At 51.0% G+C, this 26,555-nt stretch overlaps 1 protein-coding gene across 1 annotated transcript; it reads left to right on the top strand.

Moving 5' to 3' along the window:
- POLR2A (RNA polymerase II subunit A) lies at positions 1–26,240 on the top strand. Its single transcript, XM_066264136.1, has 29 exons — positions 1–483; positions 9,298–9,430; positions 9,578–9,714; positions 9,807–9,980; positions 10,099–10,380; positions 10,711–10,872; positions 11,012–11,232; positions 11,408–11,540; positions 12,785–12,909; positions 13,004–13,214; positions 13,439–13,648; positions 13,733–13,901; positions 14,082–14,176; positions 14,651–14,854; positions 15,010–15,232; positions 15,716–15,899; positions 16,306–16,477; positions 16,571–16,676; positions 16,765–16,970; positions 21,231–21,455; positions 21,597–21,843; positions 22,156–22,256; positions 22,829–22,933; positions 23,021–23,203; positions 23,489–23,692; positions 23,844–24,030; positions 24,150–24,263; positions 24,418–24,567; positions 24,671–26,240. The coding sequence occupies exons 1-29, from the start codon at positions 391–393 to the stop codon at positions 25,825–25,827; spliced, it is 5,913 nt and encodes a 1,970-aa protein (XP_066120233.1). The 5' UTR covers positions 1–390; the 3' UTR covers positions 25,828–26,240.
- Positions 26,241–26,555: the final 315 nt, after the last annotated feature.

A 26,555-nucleotide genomic window follows, 5' to 3' on the forward strand; every position in this document is an offset into this window, starting at 1 on the left:
GAGCGCGGCCGGGACGGTTGGAGAAGAAGGTGGCTCCCGGAAGGGGGAGAGACAAACTGCCGTATCCTGTGCCGTTCAGGATCCCGGTTAATTATTTATTCGTTACCCTTTTTCTTCTCCCCCCCTCCCAAACCTTTTCCTTCCCCCTCTTTTTTTTTCCTTTTTGAGAGACGAAAAAAAATCTACGGAAAGAGGAAGGAAAACTCGCTTCGCTCCTTTTTATTTCCCCGCCTCCTTCCCTCCCCCACCTTTCCCTCCTCCGGCTTTTTCCTCCCAACTTAGGGAAGGTCCTTCCCGGTGGCCGCCCCGACGGGGTCTGAGCACTTTGGCGGAGGCGGCGCAGGCTTTTTGTAGTGAGGTTTGCGCCTGCGCAGCGCGCCTGCCTCCGCGATGCACGGGGGTGGCCCCCCCTCCGGGGACAGCGCATGCCCGCTGCGCACCATCAAGAGAGTGCAGTTCGGAGTTCTGAGTCCGGATGAACTGGTAAGCGGCTCTACCCTCGCACTCTTCCTCCCTTCCGCGCCGCGGGCCGGGTTCGGCATTGGCTGCGGAAACTTGGCGCTCTGGGCGGCCTCATCGGACAAGCCGGGGGACGGTTTAGCAGTGTCAGGGCTGTGCGGGGTCCGGCCTCGTCGTTTCCCAGAGTTAAATTTTGCTAGGGTGTGATCCTGGCCGCAGGTGAGGCTGGAGGGTGACCGGCACCACACCGAGAGTTACCGACGTTAAACGAAACCAGAATTCTAGGAGCCCTTTGCAAGGTGAAGTAAGAAGCCGAGCCCCGAAATTTTCCCTTTTCCTGTCTATAAATATGTATTAAATGAGCACCTGCTATGTGATAGATACAACAGACACTGGAGATGCAGAGCTGAAAAAGGACAAGGACCCTGCCTTTGAGAGCACTTTTCTGTGGGAAAGGGCAGGGGAGACGCTCAAAAAACATACAAATAAGATTTGGAGGAACTAAGGGCACTGGTGCTATGAACTAAAGTGGGGGTTCCTGGAGTAATCACAGCACCATGGTTCAGAGCATGGGCTCTTGCTATAAGCGCCCCTGTTTTGAATCCTGACCCAATCTTTTATAGGTGGGTAACCCTAAACCGGAATGAAAGAACAAAATAGTTAATATCAGGTGACCTGAATAAAGGGAAACTGATGCGATGGAGAGTCGCCGAGGTGAGGCTACTATGGATAGGGTGGTGTCAAATCAAGATCGAGGAACTCCTGTCTGAGGAGATGGCTCACCTGAATGACAAGAAGCATCTGCTCATCTAGGCCTGAGGAAAGAGTGAACTTAGTGTGTCCCAGGGGCCGAAAGGAAGCCAGTGAGTGTGTCTGGGATTCAGTGGGTGAGGCGAGTTTCTCAGAAGCAGGAGGCGGGGCAGGCCAAGTGGGATATTGTAAATCATGGTAAGGATCTGGATTTCATTTTATTTTCAGTAGGAAGCCATTGGAAAATTATAAGCAGGAGAATGACATCAATTTTACATTAAATTTTAAAAACAACTGCTGCCCTGGCCAAGTAGTCTGGTAGGTTAGAACATCATCCAGAAGCGCAGAGGTTGCTGGTTCAAGCCCCCGTCAGGGCACATACAGGAACAGATCTGTGTTCCTGTCTTTCTCTTTCCCCATTCTTTCTAAAATCAATAAACATTTAAAAAAACAAAAAGAAGCAACTGCTTTGGTTGCCCTGTGAAGAACTGATGTTTGGGGTTGGGGGGGGGGCTCTAAGCATGGAGGCAGGAGAGACCAGGGAGGAAGGTAGTTCTAGATGAGAGCTTTTAGTGACTTGAGTCCTTTTGTGAACTGGAGGGAATCAGTGGCTGGAGAGAATGGAGTTCAGTGGCTATTTGTGCATGGAGACAATTTTGCTGCAAGAGAATGCTCAGCTCTGTGAAATTTGTGTCGAGTTAGAAACTCCCAAACTCACACTATAGCACAGAGTAAATTTCAGGTAGAGTTAAGGTTTAAATCTTAAAAAAAAAACCCTGTAAAGCACTCAAAAAATACAGAAGGCTTTTGGTGGCTAATATCAGGGATGGGAACCTTTAATAGTAATGAGTTAATTATAGATATATTTCATTGAGTGCCTACATAAAAATAAAGGCCACTTCTTTTTATCAGAGACATCATGTATAGCTAAAAAATAGGTATTTCAATATTTCAATGTGACAAACGAGATTAGACTCATACAAGGAACACTTACAAATCAGTAAGGACAGAACACATATATCTGCTAGACAAATGAATAAAAGCTATAGGCAGTTCACAATAGTACAAATAGCCAATAAATATATTCAGTTTACTAATAAAAACATGCAAGTTAAAATACATTTTCATTTGATTCTAGGTCAGGGCACACAGGAGAAGCGTTCATCTGCTTCTCCACCCTTCCCTCTCTTCTCTCTCTCTCTCTCTCTCTCCCTCCCTCCCCTCCCTCCTCCTCTCCCTTTCTCCCTCTCCTCTCCTGCAGCATGGCTCCATTGAGTTGGCCCCAGGAGCTAAGGATGGCTGCTTGGCCTCCGCTTCAGGCCCAAGAAGAGCTTGGTTGCTGAGCAACAGAGCAGTGCCCCAGATGGGCAGAGCATCGCCCCTGGTGGACTTGCCAGGTGGATCCTGGTCCGTGCAAGTCTTTCTCTGCCCTCCTCATCTCACTAAAAAAACCCACAAATTTCCCTGATAGCCAAAATATTGGGATACAGGCATGCTCATATATTGTTGCTAGGAGGATAAAGTGATACAGCCTTTTTAGAGGACAATGACAACTTCATGAGTAGTATAATGAACTACTGCTTGGTGCAGCACTGATGATATTTAAACATGCTCCACCCTTCTTCCTTAGCAGGCAAACAACGGCTCTACTGTTCATCTAGTTGCTCAAGTCAAACACCCAAAAGCCTTTGTGTGTGTGTGTGTGTGTGACAGAGACAGGGACAGATAAGGATAGACAGATGGGAAGGGAGATGAGAAGCACCAGTTCTTCACTGCAGCACCTTAATTGTTCATTGATTGCTTCCTCACATGTGCCTTGATGGGGGGGGCACAGCAAACTGAATGACCCCTTGCTTAAGCCAGCGACCTTAGGCTCAAGCTGGTGAGCTGTGCTCAAACCAGATGAGCCCACACTCAAGCTGGTGACCTCGAGATTTCGAACCTGGGTCCTCTGCATCCTAGTTCAACACTTTATCCAGTGCGCCACCACCTGGTCAGGCTTTTGGTTCTTTCTTAAAACCTCCACTCAGCATTGCCTCCATGAGCAGAGGTTGCTGTCCCCAATTGATACATACACGATGTTTCTCTTTCTCCCCCTTCCCCTCTCTCCCTAAAGTCAGTAAATAAATTAGAAAAAAAAATCCTCTACTTATTCAGTCTGTCAGTTCTGCTTTTCTTTTTTTTTTTTCTTTCTTTTTTCCGAGAGGAGAGGGAGAGAGAGAGAGAGGAAGAGGAGAGACAGAGAGAAGGGGGGGAGGAGCTGGAAGCATCAACTCCCATATGTGCCTTGACCAGGCAAGCCCAGGACTTCAAACCGGCGACCTCAGCATTTCCAGGTCGATGCTTTATCCACTGCGCCACCACAGGTCAGGCCAGTTCTGCTTTTCAAAGTAGGTTTGGAATCCAGCCACTTAAGACTATATCTCAACCATCATGGCCTACTCCACCATTGTCTTTCTAGCTCAGTACTGCAGGACCCCTGGCCCCAGTTGTTCCTCCTACACTTTGCAAAGCCGCTAGAGAGATATTTTCATCATGTCTCTTTCCTTCATAGAATCCTCTACAAAAGATCCAAAATCCTTACTGTGGCCTACGAGGTCCTGTACTATCTGGCCCTGCTTTCTTCTCCCTCTCATTATCATCTCTTTGCTTTTCTTGAACCATGCTAATCTGCTTGTTCTTCCAACACTGTAAGTTCAGCCTCCCTCAAGGACTTTATTATTCACTGTTCTGGTGCTCCAAACAAAATTGCCCAGACTTCCTTAGGCCTATTCCTTTACATCATCAGTAGGTTCTCTGCTCAGGTGTCATATTAAGGAAGCTCTTCCCTAACCACCTTCTTTAAATGGCATCCTTCTGAATTCTCTAACCCCTGGTCTTCTTTATTTTATTTTATTTATTTGATTTTAGTGAGGGAAGAGGAAGATACGCATCAACCTGTAGTTGCTTTACTTTAGTTCTTTTTTTTTTTTTTTTAAGAAAGGCCTGGATTTTTATTTTATTTTTTTTTACAGAGACACAGAGAGAGTCAGAGAGAGGGACAGACAGGGACAGACAGACAGGAATGGAGAGATGAGAAGCATCAATCATTAGTTTTCTGTTGTGCATTGTGACACCTTAGTTGTTCATTGATTGCTTTCTCATATGTGCCTTGACCACGGGGCTACAGCAGACTGAGTAAACCCCTTGCTTGAGCCAGCGACCTTGGCCTCAAGCTGGTGAGCTTTTGCTCAAACCAGATGAGCCCACGATTAAGCTGGCGACCTCGGGGTCTCGAACCTGGGTCCTTCTGCATCCCAGTCCGACGCTCTATGCTGCGCCACCAACTGGTCAGGCTAGTTCTTTCTTCATTGATTGCTTTTCATACGTTTCTTGACTGAGGGGCCCAAACCAAGTCAGCGACCTTGGGGTTTCGAACCTGGGACATCAGCATCCCAGGTCAATGCTCTATCCACTGCACCCCCACTCATCAGACTCTAATCCCTAGTCTTGACTTTATTTTACTTCATAGTGTGTCACTACCTGAGAGGATTAGTGTTTCTGTTTTTTGCTCCCTCAATAGGATGTAAATTAAAAGAGACTTTGTATTCACTCTCTTTCAGAATGTGAAGATGACTGGCACATAATAGGCATGTTATTAAAAAGTCTGTCAAGTCCCGACTGGATAGTTTATTAGAGCGTCATTCTAAAGCACAGAAGTTGCTGGTTCGATCTCCGGTCAGGGCACATACAGGAACAGATTGATGTTCCCGTCTCTCTCTCCTTTTCTCTCTCTCTCTAAAGCAGGGGTCTTCTCAAACTCGCTGCCCGTCGAACAATTTTGTGCGGCCCGCAGACTAATCCACGAAGTTCAAAATATTTTGGATAAAATTAAGTAAGCCTAGGGGCCTACTTGTATTTTTTATTTCTCTAGCATCCTAGCTAGATATTAGCTTAGTTAACAGCAGTTGTGATGCGAACTACAGTTTCTGGTCGTTTTGTGACACTGAGTAAACTACATGTACGATTGTGCTTGTTGTACTGATTTTTTTTTGTTTTCAACTGCAGTGAGAAAGGTGTTGCGTAACAGTTGCCTTTTGTAGACCTAGTGCGGCCCGCCAAACAGCTGTGATCTTGCTCTGCAGCCCACATGCTGAGTTGAGTTTGAGACCCCTGCTCTAAAGTCAATAAAATAGACCCTGACTGGAGGCTCAGTGGATAGAGCGTCGGCCCAGTGTATGGACATCCCAGGTTCGATTCCCAGTCAGGGCACACAGGAGAATCGACCATCTGCCTCTCTCCTCCTTCTCTCCCTTTTCCCCTCCTGCAGCCAGTGGCTCAGTTTGAGCATGGCCCCGGGCACTGAGGATAGCTCAGTTAATCCTAGCTCCAGCATTGGCTTCAGATGGGGGTGCGGAGTGGATCCCAGTTGGGGTGCTTGCAGGATCTGCCTCGCTATTTCCCCTGCTCTCACCTAAAATAAATAAATAAAATCAATAAAACATTTAAAAATTTTTTACAGTTTGTCAAATGAGTGATTGAAATAATTGTACAAGTACGCAAAGATACATATAGAACTGCTTTATTACAACATTGTTTGAAAATGACATTGTTTGAAATTATAAATTGCCCAAATATTAATTTACTAATAGGAATCCTGCTGAATAGCTTGTGGTGTATTTTTTTTTTTTTTTTGTATTTTTCTGAAGCTGGAAACGGGGAGAGACAGTCAGACAGACTCCCGCATGCGCCCGACCGGGATCCACCAGGGGCGATGCTCTGCCCCTCGTGGCGTCGCTCTGCCACGACCAGAGCCACTCTAGCGCCTGGGACAGAGGCCAAGGAGCCATCCCCAGCGCCCAGGCCATCTTGGCTCCAATGGAGCCTTGGCTGCGGGAGGGGAAGAGAGAAACAGAGAGGAAGGAGGGGAAGGGGGTGGAGAAGCAAATGGGCGCTTCTCCTATGTGCCCTGGCCAGGAATCGAACCCGGGTCCCCCGCACGCCAGGCTGACGCTCTACCGCTGAGCCAACCGGCCAGGGCCTTGTGGTATATTTTTTACAATAGAAGTCCTTCCTAAAAGGTTAAATCCCAGACTACTGATGGACTGCAGCAAATTCACAGGGGCCCACGTGAGAGATTTTAAATTTTCAAGATTCACAGAAGCATGCCCTGGGACCTACTAATCAAGGTAGTTCCTTCAACATTAGATTGCACCAAATCCATTCTGATGTCATCTCTTTGTGAGGTTGGGCAAAAATCAGTGTAGAGTAAGAAGTAAGGGTAGTGCTATCCAAGATTTGAGAAGTTGTGCAGTGCTCAGCAGTTATCATAAATAAGTAATTTTGGCCTGATCTGTGGTGGTACAGCAGATAGAGCATCAACCTGGAGCACTGAGGTCACAGGTTCAAAACCCTGGGCTTGCTTGGTCAAGGCACATATAGGAGTTATGCTTCCTGCTCCTCTCCCTCTTTTTTTTTATTTTTATTTCTTTTACAGAGACAGAGTCAGAGAGAGGGATAGATAGGGACAGACAGACAGACAGGAATGGAGAGAGATGAGAAGCATCAATCATTAGTTCATTGATTGCTTTCTCATATGTGCCTTGACCGTGGGGCTACAGCAGACCGAGTAACCCCCTGCTCAAGCCAGCGACCTTGGGTCCAAGCTGGTGAGCTTTGTTCAAATCAGATGAGCCTGCGCTCAAGCTGGCGACCTCGGGGTCTCGAACCTGGGTCCTCCACATCCCAGTCCAACGCTCTATCCACTGCGCCACTGCCTGGTCAGGCTGCTCCTCCCCCTGTTCTTTCTCTTTCTTCCTCCTTCCTTTCTAAAATGATTTTTTTTTTCTAAAATGAATTTTTAAAAATCTTATTAGATAAAAAATAAGTAATTGGCCTGATCAGGCGGTGGTGCAGTGGGTAGAGCATTGAACTGAGATGCGGAGGACCCAGGTTCGAGACCCCGAGGTCGCCAGCTTGAGCGCGGACTCATCTGGTTTGAGCAAAAGCTCACCAGCTTGGACCCAAGGTCGCTGGCTTGAGCAGGGGGTTACTCGGTCTGCTGTAGCCCCACGGTCAAGGCACATATGAGAAAGCAATCAATGAACAACTAATGATTGATGCTTCTCATCTCTCCGTTCCTGTCTGTCTGTCCCTATCTATCCGTCTCTCTGACTCTCTGTCTCTGTTAAAAAAAAGAAAAAAGTGCCTGACCAGGCGGTGGCGCAGTGGATAGAGTGTCGGACTGGGATGCGGAGGACCCGGGTTCGAGACCCTGAGGTCGCCAGCTTGAGCGCGGGCTCATCTGGTTTGAGCAAAAAGCCCACCAGCTTGAACCCAAGGTCGCTGGCTCCAGCAAGGGGTTACTCGGTCTGCTGAAGGCCCACGGTCAAGGCACATATGAGAAAGCAATCAATGAACAACTAAGGTGTTGCAATGCGCAATGAAAAACTAATGATCGGCCTGACCTGTGGTGGCGTAGTGGATAAAGCGTCGACCTGGAAATGCTGAGGTCGCCGGTTCGAAACCCTGGGCTTGCCTGGTCAAGGCACATATGGGAGTTGATGCTTCCTGCTCCTCCCCCCCTTCTCTCTCTGTCTCTACCCTCTCTCTCTCTCCCTCTCTCTCTCCTTTCTAAAAAATGAATAAATTAAAAAAAAATTAATTAAAAAAAAACAAAAAACTAATGATTGATGCTTCTCATCTCTCTCCATTCCTGTCTGTCTGTTCCTGTCTATCCCTCTCTCTGACTCACTCTCTGTCTCTGTAAAAAAAAAAAAAAAAAGTAATTGTGGTTATTTGGAAATATTTTCACCAACCTTTCACTTTAGCTCCTGGCTCTCCTGTCTTATCATAAAATCTTCATCTGAGCCTGACCAGGCGGTGGCACAGTGGATAGAGCATCCGACAGGGACGCGGAGGACCCAGGTTCAAGACCCTGAGGTCGCCAGCTTGAGTGCGGGCTCCTTTGGCTTGAGCAAAAAAAAAAGTTCACCAGCTTGGACCCAAGGTCACTGGCTCGAGCAAGGGGTTATTCGGTCTGCTGAAGGCCCATGGTCAAGGCACATATGAGAAAGCAATCAATGAACAACTAAGGTGTCACAATGGCAACGAAAAACTGATGATTGATGCTTCTCATCTCTTTCCATTCCTGTCTGTCCCTGTATATCCCTCTCTCTGTCCCTGTAAGAAAAAAGAAAGAAATAAAAATCTCCATCTGAACCTGGAAGGGTTCAAGCCAGCCAGGCCCATGAGTAGGAGGGTGTTAACAAAGACGGGGCAGAGTACCTGACTTTGTAGAGTTGGCAGGGCATGTCTTGAGGCAGGACACCTGTGTCGTTCCAGTGGAAACAGGTGCTCTTCCCCAGGGACTCAGATTCTGGGCCTGATTTCAGCTTTGGGGAAGAAAGAGAAGGCATTGATAGATTTTTTACTTTTTTTTTTTAATTGATTTTAGAAGAAGAAAGAGAAAGCAAACATCGATATGTTGTTTCACTGATTTATGCATTCATTGGTTGATTCTTATATGTGCCCTGACCAGGGATCGAACCCACAACCTTGGTATTTTGGAAGGACACTAACCAACTGAACTACCTGGACAGGGATGATTTTTTAATATTTTCTTGAAACAACTTTTATTAAGCTGATAAATCCGATGTATGTTAGTAATATAGAATTCAACAGGAGGGATGTCAGGTGTTCGAGTCCTAGGGGTAGGCAACTTGTATGGAGCCTGGGATTAACCACATGCTGGTCTGACCACTCCCCCCAACTCAGACAGTGACTGGGACAGGGTTTTGACTTGTAATATTCAACTTTGGTATTTCCAGAGGTATACACACACTGACCCGTCCGTCACTCCCCCCTTCCCCTCACCCCCCCCCACTTCTTCCTCTTACCCCCCCACTCCCCTCTCATACCCATTCCCCTCACCTCCCCATTCCCTTCTTCCTCCTCACTCCCCCCTTCCCCTTACCCCCTACTCCCCTCGCCCCAGCCTAAACCTGGCTAATCTGTAGTTTGTGGTTTTTTGAGGCCTTAGTATGTGAAAGCTGGAAACAAAGAATCCTACTTAGTTGTTTTCGTCTTTTTTTTTTTTTTTTTTTACAGAAGCGAATGTCTGTGACAGAGGGTGGTATCAAGTACCCTGAAACAACTGAGGGAGGCCGCCCCAAGCTTGGGGGGCTGATGGATCCAAGGCAGGGGGTGATTGAGCGGACCGGCCGCTGCCAGACCTGTGCAGGTGAGTGCAGAGGTGGTGTGGGATCGGGAAAGGGAGGAGAGTGGCTTCAGTCCTGCAAGCCGGACCTGGAGGGCGATGCCTGCGTGGTGATGCCTGGGGCCCTAGCCTCAGGTGAGCTGGGAGGAACATGTTCATGTGTTCCCCCAGGAAACATGACAGAGTGTCCTGGCCACTTTGGCCACATCGAGCTGGCCAAACCCGTGTTTCACGTGGGCTTCCTGGTGAAGACAATGAAAGTTTTGCGCTGTGTCTGTTTCTTCTGCTCCAAATTGCTTGTGGATTCTGTGAGTAGGGGATGGGCCCTGGCCTGGGGGAGGGGTTCCTTGGGGGGGCAACAGGAGCAAGCCCCACTGACACTGCTCTGCTCTGTCCCCAGAACAACCCCAAGATCAAGGACATTTTGGCTAAATCCAAGGGGCAGCCCAAGAAGCGGCTCACACACGTCTATGACCTCTGCAAGGGCAAGAACATCTGTGAGGGCGGGGAGGAGATGGACAACAAGTTTGGTGTAGAGCAGCCCGAAGGCGATGAGGATTTAACCAAAGAAAAGGTATCTGGGGCTGGCAGAGGCTGCTGGGAGGGAGGTCGGAGGTGGTCCTGGAGGCTGGCCCGGCGTGGAGGCAGTCGCCCATCTCCGGGTTCTGAAGGCTGTTTGCTCTCCTCGGTAGGGCCATGGTGGCTGTGGGCGGTACCAGCCCAGGATCCGGCGCTCGGGCCTAGAGCTGTATGCAGAGTGGAAGCACGTCAACGAGGACTCTCAGGAGAAGAAGATCCTGCTGAGCCCTGAGCGAGTGCATGAGATCTTCAAACGCATCTCCGACGAGGAGTGTTTTGTGCTGGGCATGGAGCCGCGCTACGCCCGGCCTGAGTGGATGATCGTCACGGTGCTGCCAGTGCCCCCACTGTCTGTGCGGCCTGCTGTTGTGATGCAGGGCTCAGCCCGCAACCAGGTCGGTGGCTCATGGGCTCTGCCCCTCAGCTGCATGGGTCAGTGTCTGGGGGGAGGGAGCCCCATGGGTGGGAGTGGAGGCATGCCGGAGCCAGTGGCATAGTGTAGTGCAGTGTGCACGGGTGACAGACACGTCATCTGGGTCAGAAAACACCCTGCCACCTGCTCGCTGTGTGACCTCTAACGAGGCCCCTCGGGTGATCAGAGTTCTCGAAGGCATTCTGTATGTGAACTGAGAGACAGACCCACCCCCCGAGGCAGTGTGGGGAGGGCACATGCGTGCCGAGTGCTCGGCGGCCACTGTTGTGACCATGCCGACGTCCTACTTCAGGATGACCTGACTCACAAACTGGCTGACATCGTGAAGATTAACAATCAGCTCCGTCGCAACGAGCAGAATGGCGCGGCAGCCCATGTCATAGCGGAGGATGTGAAGCTGCTCCAGTTCCACGTGGCCACCATGGTGGACAACGAGCTGCCCGGCCTGCCCCGCGTGAGTCTGCGTGCTCTCCGGATCCGGTGCCTGGGAGGGCAGGGGTGTATTGCCAGAGCAGGGGGTCAGCGTGAGGCCTCGGAGCCCTGGGAAGGGCCAGCACTGACTATTGAGTGCCCCCCGCCGTGTTTGCTCACAGGCTATGCAGAAGTCTGGACGTCCCCTCAAGTCCCTGAAGCAGCGCTTAAAGGGCAAGGAAGGCCGGGTGCGGGGGAACCTGATGGGCAAGCGAGTGGACTTCTCGGCCCGCACCGTCATCACCCCCGACCCCAACCTCTTCATCGACCAGGTTGGCGTGCCTCGCTCCATTGCCGCCAACATGACCTTTGCGGAGATTGTCACCCCCTTCAACATCGACAGGTGTGCTCGGTTGAGAGGTCCTGCCCAGAGTTGCAAGGGAGATGTGATGGGAATGGGCTCGGAGTGGGCAGAAGGGAGCATGAAGTGTAAAGGCTGTGCCCACCGTGGGGGCTTCGGGGTGCCAGTGAGGGCTTTGTGGGAAGTGTTTTGTTCATTTCACCTCCTGCCTTCCTAGACTTCAGGAACTAGTGCGCAGGGGGAACAGTCAGTACCCAGGGGCCAAGTACATCATCCGAGACAATGGCGACCGCATTGACCTGCGTTTCCACCCCAAGCCCAGTGATCTTCACCTGCAGACTGGCTATAAGGCACGTACAAACTGGGCCTCTCACTCACCTGAGCAGGAAGCTGTCTAGGGTGGCGGCTGGTGGAAGTGGGTCGGCTAAGGCTGTCCTGTTCGTTTTCATCCAGGCTCATTGATTCTCTCCCAGAAGACGGCTGCCCCAGGCTAGCTTGTGGCTGTGAGCCACCAGCATTCTGGGTAGGGGTCTCATGAGCCCAAGGGCAGCACGAGGAATATAAATGGCAGGGAAGAACAGAGCAGAGGCTTCTTGTTTAGAATTTCTCCTCGGACTGAGTTCCCTGAGGTTGGTGGGTACTATCCTTAGTCTTTTTTTTTCTTTTTTTTTTTACAGAGACAGAGAGTGAGTCAGAGAGAGGGATAGATAGGGACAGACAGACAGGAACGGAGAGAGATGAGAAGCATCAATCATTAGTTTTTCATTGCGTGTTGCAACACCTTAGTTGTTCATTGATTGCTTTCTTTTTTTTTTGTTTTTTTTTTGTTTGTTTGTTTTTTCTGAAGCTGGAAACGGGGAGAGACAGTCAGACAGACTCCCGCATGCGCCCGACCGGGATCCACCCGGCACGCCCACCAGGGGCGATGCTCTGCCCACCAGGGGGCGATGCTCTGCCCCTCCGGGTTGTCGCTCTGCTGCGACCAGAGCCACTCTAGCGCCTGGGGCAGAGGCCAAGGAGCCATCCCCAGCGCCCAGGCCATCTTGGCTCCAATGGAGCCTTGGCTGCGGGAGGGGAAGAGAGAGAGAGAAAGGAGGGCGGGGTGGAGAAGCAAATGGGCGCTTCTCCTATGTGCCCTGGCTGGGAATCGAACCCGGGTCCCCCGCACACCAGGCTGACGCTCTACCCCTGAGCCAACCGGCCAGGGCCTGCTTTCTCATATGTGCCTTGACCGCGGGCCTTCAGCAGACTGAGTAACCCCTTGCTGGAGCCAGCCACCTTGGGTTCACACTGGTGGGCTTTTTGCTCAAACCAGATGAGCCCGCGCTGGTGACCTCAGGGTCTCAAACCTGGGTCTTCCGCATCCCAATCCGACGCTCTATCCACTGCGCCACCGCCTGGTCAGGTGCTACTATCCTTAGTCTTTGCTGATAACCTACCCCAGGGCCTGGCCCACAGAGGGTGGTTCAGAAGAGTTCCAAGTAAAATAATGCCACCGCATCATTCACTTCCATCTACAAAGCATTTTAGGTCCATTGTCCTTTCACTTTAGCACACCCCTTCATTGAAACTATTCCACACCTCGCCTTTCTAGGTGGAACGGCACATGTGCGATGGGGACATCGTTATCTTCAACCGGCAGCCAACTTTACATAAAATGTCCATGATGGGACATCGGGTCCGCATCCTCCCTTGGTCTACTTTTCGCTTGAACCTGAGGTCAGTCCCCTGGCCGAGGGAGCGGACGGGCGGGGCTGCGCCCCGAGCTCTCGGCGCAGGCGTCCTTTCAGCTCTGACTGCTCTGTCCCTGCAGCGTGACAACTCCGTACAATGCCGACTTTGATGGGGACGAGATGAACTTGCACTTGCCACAGTCTCTCGAGACACGGGCAGAGATTCAGGAACTTGCTATGGTGCCACGCATGATTGTCACTCCCCAGAGCAACCGCCCTGTTATGGGCATCGTGCAGGACACGCTGACGGCAGTGCGCAAATTCACTAAGAGAGATGTCTTCCTGGAGCGGGTGAGAGCCTCTTTCCTGGAGAGAACACCTGGCTTGGGAGTCATTCGTACCAACTTTTTTAACAGTATCATTATGACAATGAATTTTTTTTAGTTAAAATTTTGGAAAATATTTTTCTTGGTATCTCTTTGCCTCCCCTTTGGACAGGGTGGCCTCCCCTGACGTTTCCAAGAGTTGCAGCCTGCAGTTCTAAGTTCTCGTCTTTCCTGCTCTTTATCTCACAGGGTGAAGTCATGAACCTTCTAATGTTCCTCTCTACATGGGACGGGAAAGTCCCCCAGCCAGCCATCCTGAAGCCCCGGCCTCTGTGGACAGGCAAACAGATCTTCTCCCTTATCATACCAGGCCACATCAACTGTATCCGCACCCACAGCACCCATCCTGATGATGAGGACAGTGGCCCTTACAAGCACATCTCTCCTGGGGACACTAAGGTAGGACCTGCTTCTGGATGTCTGGGGACAGGATTTGAACCTTGGAGTTTCAGCAGGGACCTTGAGTGGGCACTTTGTCTGCAGGTGGTGGTGGAGAATGGGGAGCTGATCATGGGCATCCTATGTAAGAAGTCTCTGGGCACATCAGCCGGCTCCCTGGTCCACATCTCGTACCTAGAGATGGGTCATGACATCACTCGCCTCTTCTATTCCAACATTCAGACTGTCATTAACAACTGGCTCCTCATCGAGGGTACGTACGGGGTCTACCAAGCCCTCTCTGAATCCTCCCTCTTCCACTGTCTGCTGTTCTTCCATCCCTTTCTCTCTCTTTAGATTTGGTATTTCCCCATCTACTCTCTTGGCTGAGATTCAGTCCCATGTTTCTTGGGAGTCCAAAGAAGATGTTGCTGATGCTTCTTCTTATCTCTAGGTCATACCATTGGCATTGGGGACTCCATTGCTGATTCTAAGACTTACCAGGACATTCAGAACACTATTAAGAAGGCCAAGCAGGATGTAATAGAGGTGAGAGGGAAGTCTAGGCAAAGACTGAATAAGACTCTTTCATGGACTCTGAGCTTAATTAAGAAGAGCAAAGAGGGCCTGACCAGGCGGTGGCGCAGTGGATAGAGCGTTGGACTGGGATGCCGAGGACCCAGGTTCGAGACCCTGAGGTCTCCAGCTTGAGCGTGGGCTCATCTGGTTTGAGCAAAGCTCACCAGCTTGGACCCAAGGTCGCTGGCGCAAGCAAGGGGTTACTCGGTCTGCTGAAGGCCCGCGGTCAAGGCGCATATGAGAGGGCAGTCAATGAACAACTAAGGTGTCGCAACAAAAACTGATGATTGATGCTTCTCATCTCTCTCCATTCCTGTCTGTCTGTCCCTATCTATCCCTCTCTAAGACTCTATATCTGTAAAAAAAAAAAAAAAGAAGAGCAAAGAGGTATGAGTATTGGAGAGAAGGAAAAGTAAAACAGATTGCCTCCTCCTTTGCACCCAGGTCATCGAAAAGGCTCATAACAATGAGCTAGAGCCCACCCCAGGGAACACACTGCGGCAGACATTTGAGAACCAGGTGAACCGCATTCTCAATGATGCCCGAGACAAGACTGGCTCCTCTGCCCAGAAATCCCTGTCTGAATACAACAACTTTAAGTCTATGGTTGTGTCTGGAGCTAAGGGGTCCAAGATCAACATCTCCCAGGTGGGGACCCTTGTCTTTCTAGATACGGGGCCACACTGAATGTTGGGAGGAGGGCAGGCATGTGTTGCAGGGTGGGGTAGGCAGCTGGGGTTAAACACTGGGCTCCCACTCGTAAGGCAGAAGGCGTTAGGTACACCCCGCCTTATGTTTCCCAGGTCATTGCTGTTGTTGGGCAGCAGAACGTGGAGGGCAAGCGGATACCGTTCGGATTCAAGCACCGGACTCTGCCGCACTTCATCAAGGATGACTATGGGCCCGAGAGCCGTGGCTTTGTGGAGAACTCCTACCTGGCTGGCCTCACACCCACCGAGTTCTTTTTTCATGCCATGGGGGGTCGTGAAGGGCTCATCGACACAGCCGTCAAGACAGCTGAGACAGGTAGGCCTCCAGATCAAGGACCCTTCTGTGGCCCGGGGAGGGTACTGGGGAGTACCCCTGGTGGAGAAGCCCTGGAGGTAGGGAGTAGGAGTTCTCGGCCAAAAGCTTCCTTTCTAGAGATGTAATTTTGGTCTTTGTGCAAAGAATAAAGACTAAAGCCCGAGAGGCACATGCCCTTGTTTGATTGCTGTGTAGCATTTCAGGATGAGGCATAGAAACTCGGGGTCTCTGCTCCTGACCTGTCACGTGGGGGCTGGTCCCTAGGATTCTCTGCTGGGCGCTGGTTCTTATCTGGGAGTGGTAGTGGACATGGCTTTTAGTGGGAGACGTCAGGCATGAGGGGCTACTAGCTGGCTCTTCTGAGGATCAGGTCGGTTAAGGCTCTGGGGTGGCTGGCACGGCTCATCCTGAGATAGGGACAGCTCTTTTGGCTTTGTCATCCTCTCCTTGCCTTGGGTCCCAGAGTTGATTACCTCCCTTCAGGATACATCCAGCGGCGACTGATCAAGTCCATGGAGTCGGTGATGGTGAAGTATGATGCCACTGTGCGGAACTCCATCAACCAGGTGGTGCAGCTGCGCTATGGCGAGGATGGCCTGGCGGGCGAGAGCGTGGAGTTCCAGAACCTGGCCACCCTCAAGCCTTCCAACAAGGCTTTTGAGAAGAAGTGAGGAGGTGGCAGGCGGGCGGTTCGTGCTCCTGTGGCTCAGGGCCAGTTCCCTTCCTCCACACAGATCACCTGCAGTGTGATTTGCAGTGGACCATAGCATTTACGGCCTGTTCTCCACCCTCTGATAGCAGCTGTTCTGTGGGGGAGGGTGGGGGAGGGCAGCGATGGGACCTTTACCACTGTGTTCCTGGTGACGGTCTAAAGCGAGCTCAGAGGGGTCAGCGCAGGCCCAGGTCCCGCTGGCCACCCTCAGGCCTAGATCTTGTGGTTTCCTGCTCAGGATTTTTGTCTCCAAAGCCCTGTTCCTGCAGAACGCACACCTTTGGGAGCGGCACAGTGCTCCTCTGTGGGGGTTGGGCCCCAGAGCCTCCTGGTCCTGGAGCCGATGCCCTGTCATCTGCAGGTTCCGCTTTGACTATACCAATGAGCGGGCCCTGCGGCGCACTCTGCAGGAGGACCTGGTCAAGGACGTGCTGAGCAACGCGCACATTCAGAACGAGTTGGAGCGAGAGTTCGAGAGGATGCGTGAGGATCGGGAAGTGCTCAGAGTCATCTTCCCAACTGGGGACAGCAAGGTGGGTGTGGCCAGGACAGCTGGGCTGGAGGAGGGCTCCTCTTGGGTGGCTGTCCCCAACCCATGACCCTTTCTCCCTTCCCTCCTGCCTCAGGTTGTCCTGCCCTGTAACCTGCTGCGCATGATCTGGAATGCCCAGAAGATCTTCCACATCAACCCTCGCCTTCCCTCCGACTTGCACCCCATCAAGGTCGTAGAGGGTGAGTACTGTCTTGGCCTTCGGGCAAGAAGAGGGTCACGAGTCTGTTGGGCTGTGGTCTACACTCTTCACCCCGCGTTGGCCCCCAGGAGTCAAGGAGCTGAGCAAGAAGCTGGTGATCGTGAACGGGGATGACCCGCTGAGCCGGCAGGCGCAGGAGAACGCTACGCTGCTCTTTAACATCCACCTCCGGTCCACACTGTGCTCCCGCCGCATGGCTGAGGAGTTTCGGCTCAGCGGAGAGGCCTTCGACTGGCTGCTTGGAGAGATTGAGTCCAAGTTCAACCAAGCCATTGTGAGTGTGGTCATCACCTCAGCCTTGTTTTTCTCCTTTGACCTGTTGACTTCTTTGGGTTCTAAAAACAGCCCACCTCTGCCCACAACCATCTAATAATAGTTCTCATTCACTAAGAGTCTGCTCTGTACCAAGTCCAGTGTTTGGGGCTTTATACCTTGATTCCTTAGCAGTCTTAAGACAGCTCTAGTGAGGGGAAGTTGTTCGTCTCATGTTCCTCAGGTACAAATGGAGCCTTGGAGAGAGAGTGTGGCTGTATTTGTAAGGTGGTCATACAGGAAATAAGTAGTCTTTATTTTCTTAAAATGCTCTCAGTGTGCAGAATTCTGAGCCAGGTGAAGACAGGAAATTAAAGTCTATTAAGTAGAAAGACGCTTCATCTGTGGATTAGAAAATTTAATGTTGTTATGCCTGGCTGATGGTGGTACGATGGTTAGAGTGTCGCCCTGGAACACTGAGGTCCCTGGTTTGAAACCCCAAGGTTGCCAGCTTGAGCACAGGGCTGTTGGCTTGAGTACGGCATCATTAACATGGTCCCAAGGTCGCTGGCCTGAGCAAGGGGTCACCCGTTCTGCTGTAGGCACATATGAGAAAGCAGTCAGTGAACAACTAACGTGCCACAACGAATTGATGCTTCTCATCTTTGTCCCTCTCTGTCTTACTCTTTCTCTCTCTAAAATAAATAATTAAAAAATTTTTATAGGTAGCTGTTTTTTTGGGTTGTTTTTTTTTTCCATTTTAGAGATGAGAAAGAGAACGGGGGGAGCAAGAACCATCAAATCCCATATGTGGCCTGACCAGGCAGTGGCGCAGTGGATAGAGCGTCAGACTGGGACACAAAGGACCCAGGTTCGAAACCCCAAGGTTGCTGCTTTGAGCACAAGGTTGCTGTTTTGAGCATGGGATCATAGACATGACCCCATGGTTGCTGGCTTGAAGCCCAAGGCCACTGGCTTGAGCAAGGGGTCACTCTCTGCTGTAGCCCCCCAGTCAAGGCACATATGAGAAAGCAATCAATGAACAACTAAGGTGCAGCAATGAAGAACTGATGCTTCTCATCTCTCTCGCTTCTGGTCTGTCTGTCCCTATCTGTCCCTTTCTCTCTCTGTCTCTGTCAAAAAATAACAATAATAAAAATAAAAAGATTAAACTTTATTTAAAAAAATCCCACATGTGCCTTGACCGGGTAATAAAAATTTTTGAAAGATTGATAGCGGCTTGACCTGTGGTGGCGCAGTGGATAAAGCGTCGACCTGGAAAAGCTGAGGTTGCCGGTTCGAAACCCTGGGCTTGCCTGGTCAAGGCACATATGGGAGTTGATGCTTCTTGCTCCTCCCCCCTTCTCTCTCTCTTTCTCTCTCTCTCTCTCTCTCTCTCTCTCTGTCTCTCCCTTTCCTCTCTAAAATGAATAAATTAAAAAAAAATTTTAAAAAAGGAAGATTGGTAGCAATTGCATTTTTCTAAAAAATGTTAATTTTGTTGATTTTAGAGAGAAACAGGAACGTTGATCTGTTCCTGCTCGTTTCCTGACCGGTGATCAAACTGGCAACCTCTCTGCTTTAGGACGATGCTCTAACCAACTGAGCTATCCACAGGGCACAGTTGCATTTTTTGTTTATTTTTTTAATTTTTATTTTTTGAGAGAGATATAGGCAAACAGAAAGGGGGAGAGAGATGAGTTAATAGTTGCATCACTTCATTGCTTCTCATACGTGTCTTGACCAGGGGTCTCAAGCTGAACCAGTGACCCCTTGCTCAAGGCAGCAGCAACCGTTGGGATTAATTAAGCCAGTGATCAGGAGATCATATTGATGATCCCACACTCAAGTTGGCACTCAAGCTGGATGAGCCCGCACTGAATCCAGCAACCTTGGGTTTTCTTTTTTTTTATTTTGTTTTATTTTATTTATTTATTTATTTATTTTTTTTTTTTAATTTTTTTTACAGGGACAGAGAGTGAGTCTGAGAGAGGGATAGATAGGGACAGACAGACAGGAACGGAGAGAGATGAGAAGCATCAATCATCAGTTTTTCGTTGGGACACCTTAGTTGTTCATTGATTGCTTTCTCATATGTGCCATGACCGATGGCCTTCAGCAGACTGAGTAACCCCTCACTCGAGCCAGTGACCTTGGGTCCATGCCAGTGAGCTTTTTGCTCAAACCAGATGAGCCCGCACTCAAGCTGGCTATCCTGGGGTCTCGAACCTGGGTCCTTCCGCCTCCCAGTCCGACGCTCTATCCACTGCGCCACCGCCTGGTCAGGCTATTTATTTTTTTACAGAGGCAGAGATAGACAGGGACAGACAGACAGGAACGGAGAGAGATGAGAAGCATCAATCATCAGTTTCTCCTTGCGCGTTGTGACTTCTTAGTTGTTCATTGATTGCTTTCTCACATGTGCCTTGACCGCGGGCCCTCAGCGGACCGAGTAACCCCCTGCTGGAGCTAGGGACCTTGGGTCCAAGCTGGCAGATGAGACCACGCTCAAGCCAGATGAGCCCGCGCTCAAGCTGGCAACCTCGGGGTCTTGAACCTGGGTCCTTCCACATCCCAGTCTGACGCTCTATCCACTGCGCCACCACCTGGTCAGGCAACCTTGGGTTTTCAAACCTGGGACTTGAACGTCCTAGGTTGATGCTGTATCCATTGTGCCACCACCAATCAGGCCGCATTTTAAAAATAATAAGGTAATAATATTCCATGATAAGTAATAGGCAATCAAACCATTAAAAGGCAGTGATTATCCCAGCCAGGTAACTCAGTTGGTTAGTCTTGTCCCAGTATGCCAAGGTCATGGGTTTGATCCGTGGTCAGGGCACATAAAATAACCAGTGAATGCATGGATAGGTGGAACAGAAGGTCAATGTCTGTCTCTGTCACTCTCTCATCAAAAAGGACAAGATAGTGATGAACCTTAGTCCTAAATACATGTGACCAAGTGAAAGAAGCCAATATATACTGTATGGTTCCAATTAAAAGGTTATATTTTATGGATGTGATTATATCAAAGTAATGTACTGGAGCCTGAGCTGTGGTGGCGCAGTGGATAAAGTTTCAACCTGGAACACTGAGGTCGCTGGGTCAAAACCCTGGGTTTGCCTGGTCAAGGCACATCTCTCTCTCTCTCTCTCTCTCTCTCTCTCTCTCTCTCTCTCTGTCTCTCCTATCTAAAATGAATAAATAAAGTCTTTTTTTTTTTAATTGCCTTACCGGGTGGTGGCACAGTGGATAGGGTGTCGAACCGGGATGCGGAAGACCCAGGTTCAAGACCCCGAGGTCGCCAGCTTGAGCGAGGGCTCATCTGGTTTGAGCAAAAGCTCACCAGCTTAAGCTCAAGGTCGCTGGCTCGAGCAAGGGGTTACTCGGTCTGTTGAAGGCCCGCGGTCAAGGCACATATGAGAAAGCAATCAATGAACAAGGTGTTGGAACGCGCAACGAAAAACTAATGATTGATGCTTCTCATCTCTCCATTCTTGTCTGTCTGTCCCTGTCTATCCCTCTCTCTATCTCTCTGTCTCTGTAAAAAAATAAATAAATAAATAAATAATATAAGTAAATAAATAATGAACTGGGGAACTTCCCATTTAGAAGATTATTACAAAATGAATATTCACCCTCTAACTTGAGCATACTTTTAGAAAGTTTGGGGTTTAGATGGTATAGTACCTTTTTGTGGGTATGCAGCACATCAGATGCGAAATGATGTGTGTAAATTGGAGCACTCTTTTTAAGTCTCTGCTTTTTCCAAATGCTTTTATCCTCTATCCTTTAAGAGAAGACAGTCCCAGCTCTGACTATATCTCACTTTTGTTCAGCAGAAAGGAGGGGCTTTTTCTTTTTCTTTTTCTTTTTTTTTTGTATTTTTCTGAAGCTGGAAACGGGGAGAGACAGTCAGACAGACTCCCGCATGCGCCCGACCAGGATCCACCCGGCACGCCCACCAGGGGGCAATGCTCTGCCCCTCCAGGGAGTCGCTCTGACGCAACCAGAGCCACTCTAGTCCCTGGGGCAGAGGCCAAGGAGCCATCCCCAGTGCCCGGGCCATCTTTGCTCCGATGGAGCCTTGGCTGCGGGAGGGGAAGAGAGAGACAGAGAGAAAGGAGGGGGGGGGTGGAGAAGCTAATGGGCGCTTCTCCTATGTGCCCTGGCCGGGAATCAAACCCAGGTCCCCCACACGCCAGGCCGACGCTCTACCGCTGAGCCAACCGGCCAGGGCCAGGAGGGGCTTTTTCTGATGCCAGTCTTTCTTACTCCATAGGCCCATCCTGGGGAAATGGTGGGAGCTCTGGCTGCACAGTCCCTTGGAGAACCTGCAACCCAGATGACCTTGAACACGTTTCACTATGCTGGTGTGTCTGCCAAGAATGTGACACTGGGTGTGCCCCGACTTAAGGAGCTCATCAACATTTCCAAGAAGCCAAAGACCCCCTCACTTACTGTCTTCCTGCTGGGCCAGTCTGCTCGAGATGCTGAGAGAGCCAAGGTAGGACTTGGGGGTATGGGCATCTTGGCAGGAAGAAAAGGAGGGGAACCATTTCCCTCGAATAAAAAGTTTGGGATTCCCTCTACATGAGGTTTTGGGTAGCCCCAAAGGCCAGTGTCATGAATCCCTCTTTCTTCCCAGGACATTCTGTGCCGTCTGGAACATACAACGTTGAGGAAGGTGACAGCCAACACAGCCATCTACTATGACCCTAACCCCCAGAGCACGGTGGTGGCAGAGGATCAAGAATGGGTGAACGTCTACTATGAGATGCCTGACTTTGATGTGGCCCGAATCTCCCCCTGGCTTTTGCGGGTAGAGCTGGACCGGAAGCACATGACTGACCGAAAGCTGACCATGGAGCAGATTGCTGAGAAAATTAATGCTGGTAAGGCTGGAGGGCAAGCCCAGCTCAGGAGTGCTGCCTGAGACCTCCTGCTGTCATGTCACTGTACTCTGGTCACCAACAAGCCACGTGTTCTCTCTGCCTTTCATGTGGCTGCTTCTGCTCCCCCAGGCATCTCTCCTCCAGTTACCCTCTGCCTCCCCCTTTCCTCCTCGCTCTTTCCCCTCCCTCTTTCCAGAGGGTTCTGTGAGTGGGGGGGTCCATCGGCATCCTGTAAGCAGAGAGCTGCAGATGAACAGTGACCAGGAGGCAAGTCCTATAGACATGATCTTTTTCATGGCTCCTCCCCACCAGGTTTTGGGGATGACTTGAACTGCATCTTTAATGATGATAATGCCGAGAAGCTGGTGCTCCGTATCCGCATCATGAACAGTGATGAAAACAAGATGCAGGAGGTAAATGGGACCCGGTAACAACCTGTTAGGTCAGACATAGGGAGCCCTTAAATGTCATTTATAACCAAAGAAGTTTAGGTGCCAGTCACACCACCTAATGTAGGAGTGGGTAATGATTTTCAAGACTTTTAGCAGCAGCAATCTTGGAAATCTGAAGTCACAGTCATATGGACGAAGCAGAGAGTGTTGAAGCGGGGTCATCTCGTGGCCCCGTCGTTGGCTCTGTCCTCCCAAGGCTCCTGCATGAAGGCCGGGGGGGAGCTGAAATTGCTGTCTCAGATAAAGTGCTGTGATGGCAGGTGTAACGAGACCCAAGAAAATGACTGACCAATGATTTCACTTGGATATGGCTTCTAAAAAGTTGTTCCTCAGGTGTGGGTGCTTGGTACTTTAAGAATATGAACCTAGAACTTGCTCTTGAACAGGTGGGACTCCCCATCATGTCACTAGGACTGAAAAGGGTCGAGCCTGGGGCTGAGCCTGACTGGCAGGGCACTGGGGAGGCATAGTTTTGGGCGAGCCTGGGAAGGGACCGGAGGATTCCAGGGATGTTCACCTCACTCTTGTTGCAGGAAGAAGAGGTGGTGGACAAAATGGATGATGACGTTTTTCTGCGCTGCATCGAGTCCAACATGCTGACAGACATGACTCTGCAGGGCATAGAGCAGATCAGCAAGGTCAGCCATTCTCCCCAGCGGTCCTCTCACCTCCCGCCTCTCTCCTGCCCCCACCCCGCCCGCTGAACCCATTCTGTGCCCATCCAGGTGTACATGCACTTGCCACAGACGGACAATAAGAAGAAGATCATTATCACAGAGGATGGGGAATTCAAAGCTCTGCAGGAGTGGATTCTGGAGACAGACGGCGTGAGCTTGATGCGTGTTCTGAGTGAGAAGGATGTGGACCCTGTGCGCACCACATCCAATGACATTGTGGAGATCTTTACGGTGAGCCCCTAGGAGCCCTGCTGACCAGTAGTCTGCCCTGGATCTTTGGCTCAAGGCCCCTCCATGGGTCACGTGGCCGGATCTTTGGCTCAAGGCCCCTCCATGGGTCACGTGGCCACAGCTGCACTCTGCTCTCCACTCAGGGCTGTCCTTGGTCGGTGTGTTTATGCCTGCACCCACCTTTGCGTCTGGCTTCTCTGCCTGCCGCTTGACCTCTGTGTGATGGTAGGAGCTGGGAGCAGGGCTCCTCCGCCTTGACCCTTCCCCCCTCCGCCCCCCCGCCAGGTACTGGGTATCGAAGCCGTGCGGAAGGCCCTGGAGCGGGAGCTGTACCATGTCATCTCCTTTGATGGGTCCTACGTTAATTACCGGCATCTGGCTCTCTTGTGTGACACCATGACTTGTCGTGGCCACTTGATGGCCATCACGCGACACGGAGTCAACCGCCAGGATACCGGACCTCTCATGAAGTGCTCCTTTGAGGAAACGGTAATGGCAGAACTTCAGAACTGCAGAGTGCGAGAGAGAAAGGAAGGAGGGCGGGCTGTGGGCACGGTGCTGGTCTTCTCTTACTAGGTGGGTGGGTTGTAACGATAGTGGAGGGCTGTGTCTAGGCATCTGCCCTCTCCTGGCTGTTCAGGTGGATGTGCTTATGGAGGCAGCTGCGCACGGAGAGAGCGACCCCATGAAGGGGGTGTCCGAGAATATCATGCTGGGCCAGCTCGCTCCTGCTGGCACTGGCTGCTTCGACCTCCTGCTTGATGCAGAGAAGTGCAAGTATGGCATGGAGATCCCCACCAATATCCCCGGCCTGGGGGCTGCTGGTCGTAAGTATGAGGGTCTCAGCTGTACGGGACCTGCCCAGTCGTCAAAGGGGAGGCCACCCATGAGTGGGACGGTGGCCAGTCCCTAGGTGCTATTCATGTCACTGTTTGCCTTTTTGCAGCCACTGGCATGTTCTTTGGTTCAGCACCCAGTCCCATGGGAGGAATTTCTCCAGCCATGACACCCTGGAACCAGGGTGCAACCCCAGCCTATGGTGCCTGGTCCCCCAGTGTTGGTGAGTGACCCAGTCCAGAAGAGAGCCCTCTCCTCTCAGTGGCTCAAAGGGCTTGTGAAGAGTCACCACGTTGGAACACTGGAGGCCATTGGGCTCTAGGGAAGGTGTCGGACCTGCGCTCTATTTTTAACTTAATGTTTCTCTCACTTTGCAGGGAGTGGAATGACTCCAGGAGCGGCCGGCTTCTCTCCCAGTGCTGCTTCAGATGCCAGTGGCTTCAGCCCCGGTTACTCCCCTGCCTGGTCTCCCACGCCGGGCTCCCCAGGCTCCCCGGGCCCCTCGAGCCCATACATCCCCTCACCTGGTGAGCTGTCCCTGCCTCTCAGTGCCCAGTTCATTTTCTCCCTGAGCTTGCCTTCTGAACTAGTCTCTCCATCACTCAACCCCTTCTGCTTCCTTTCCTACAGGTGGCGCCATGTCTCCCAGCTACTCCCCAACGTCGCCTGCCTACGAGCCCCGCTCCCCTGGGGGATACACACCGCAAAGTCCCTCTTACTCCCCTACTTCACCCTCCTACTCCCCCACCTCTCCATCTTACTCTCCAACCAGTCCCAACTATAGTCCCACGTCGCCCAGCTACTCCCCAACCTCACCCAGCTATTCTCCCACCTCGCCCAGCTACTCTCCGACCTCGCCCAGCTATTCTCCCACCTCACCTAGCTACTCTCCCACGTCCCCCAGCTACTCACCCACGTCCCCCAGCTACTCACCAACCTCTCCCAGCTACTCACCCACTTCTCCTAGCTACTCACCAACCTCGCCCAGCTACTCGCCAACGTCACCCAGCTATTCTCCCACCTCTCCCAGCTACTCACCCACTTCTCCGAGTTACTCTCCGACATCACCCAGCTACTCACCAACTTCTCCGAGTTATTCACCCACAAGCCCTAATTATTCTCCAACCAGTCCCAATTATACCCCAACATCACCCAGCTACAGCCCGACGTCACCCAGTTACTCACCTACTAGTCCCAACTACACACCAACAAGCCCTAACTATAGCCCCACTTCTCCAAGCTACTCTCCAACTTCACCCAGCTACTCCCCGACCTCGCCAAGCTACTCCCCTTCAAGCCCACGGTACACACCACAGTCTCCGACTTACACCCCGAGCTCTCCCAGCTATAGTCCCAGCTCTCCCAGCTACAGCCCTACCTCACCAAAGTATACCCCAACCAGCCCTTCCTACAGCCCCAGTTCACCAGAGTACACCCCAACTTCTCCGAAGTACTCGCCTACCAGCCCGAAATACTCGCCCACCTCTCCCAAGTATTCTCCCACCAGTCCCACTTATTCACCTACCACCCCCAAATACTCGCCAACATCTCCTACCTACTCACCGACTTCTCCAGTCTACACCCCAACTTCCCCCAAGTACTCGCCTACTAGCCCCACTTACTCACCCACTTCCCCCAAGTACTCGCCTACCAGCCCTACCTATTCGCCCACGTCCCCCAAAGGGTCGACCTACTCACCCACTTCCCCTGGCTACTCGCCCACCAGCCCCACCTACAGCCTCACCAGCCCTGCCATCAGCCCGGACGACAGCGACGAGGAGAACTGAGGATAAGCAGGACACGGCAGTACTGGCGAGGGTGCAGCCAGCCTGCTGGCTCTCTGCAGTGCTCTTGCTGCCTAGCGGAGCCCCAAGCCTGCCTCCCTTGTACATATTTCTTGTGTCAAAGTTCGCTGTTGAAGTTTTGGTCCTGTTTCCAGTGGGACTTTTGTCTTGCTCGCCACGTGTGCTGTCTCAGAACCCACTTGCCTAACTGGTGTTCCGCCCTACCCTCCAAGACCTGTCCGCAAACCGAGGACCCTCCTTCCCTGCGGCTTGATTGAGGGTAAAGGGGATTGTAACTTCTTAGGGTTAGTTCCTGCTCTGGGTCGTTAAATCTGATTCTCAAGAACAAAGCTAAAGCTGTCCTTTTCTGTTTTATTTTTTGAAATTTAAATAAAGTTTACTAATTTTGACCAGAAGTGTGTGTGTACATTGAGTGCTTAATTTCCAGGCAAGAATATCCCAGCCCCTGCTTCCTGCCTGGGCTGCTGTGCCATTTCATGTGTTTCAGCTGCTGCTTGCTAAGGAGACCCGGGAAGGTCTGGGGAGGGGAACAGGAAAAAGAACGGATGGGACATTCACCCATTAAACAAACACCTACTATGTGCCAGGCATTGCTCCATCCTAGCTTTGTGGTCAAATAGATAACAGCCCTTTTCCTACATTAAAGCAATATTGAACATAATGGCTTTTTAAACCTATTCTAATGATTATAATATGTAATTTGGAATATT

Source organism: Saccopteryx bilineata, chromosome 2, assembly GCF_036850765.1.
Source record: "Saccopteryx bilineata isolate mSacBil1 chromosome 2, mSacBil1_pri_phased_curated, whole genome shotgun sequence".
Taxonomy (NCBI): Eukaryota; Metazoa; Chordata; class Mammalia; order Chiroptera; family Emballonuridae; genus Saccopteryx; species Saccopteryx bilineata.

Bases quoted from the DNA above. Each gene is read 5' to 3' on its own strand.
- POLR2A (XM_066264136.1), top strand. From the start codon at position 391: ATGCACGGGGGTGGCCCCCCCTCCGGGGACAGCGCATGCCCGCTGCGC. The intron at 23,693-23,843 runs GTAATGGCAGAA...CTGGCTGTTCAG, and splicing joins AGTGCTCCTTTGAGGAAACG to GTGGATGTGCTTATGGAGGC. The intron at 24,568-24,670 runs GTGAGCTGTCCC...CCTTTCCTACAG, and splicing joins CCCATACATCCCCTCACCTG to GTGGCGCCATGTCTCCCAGC.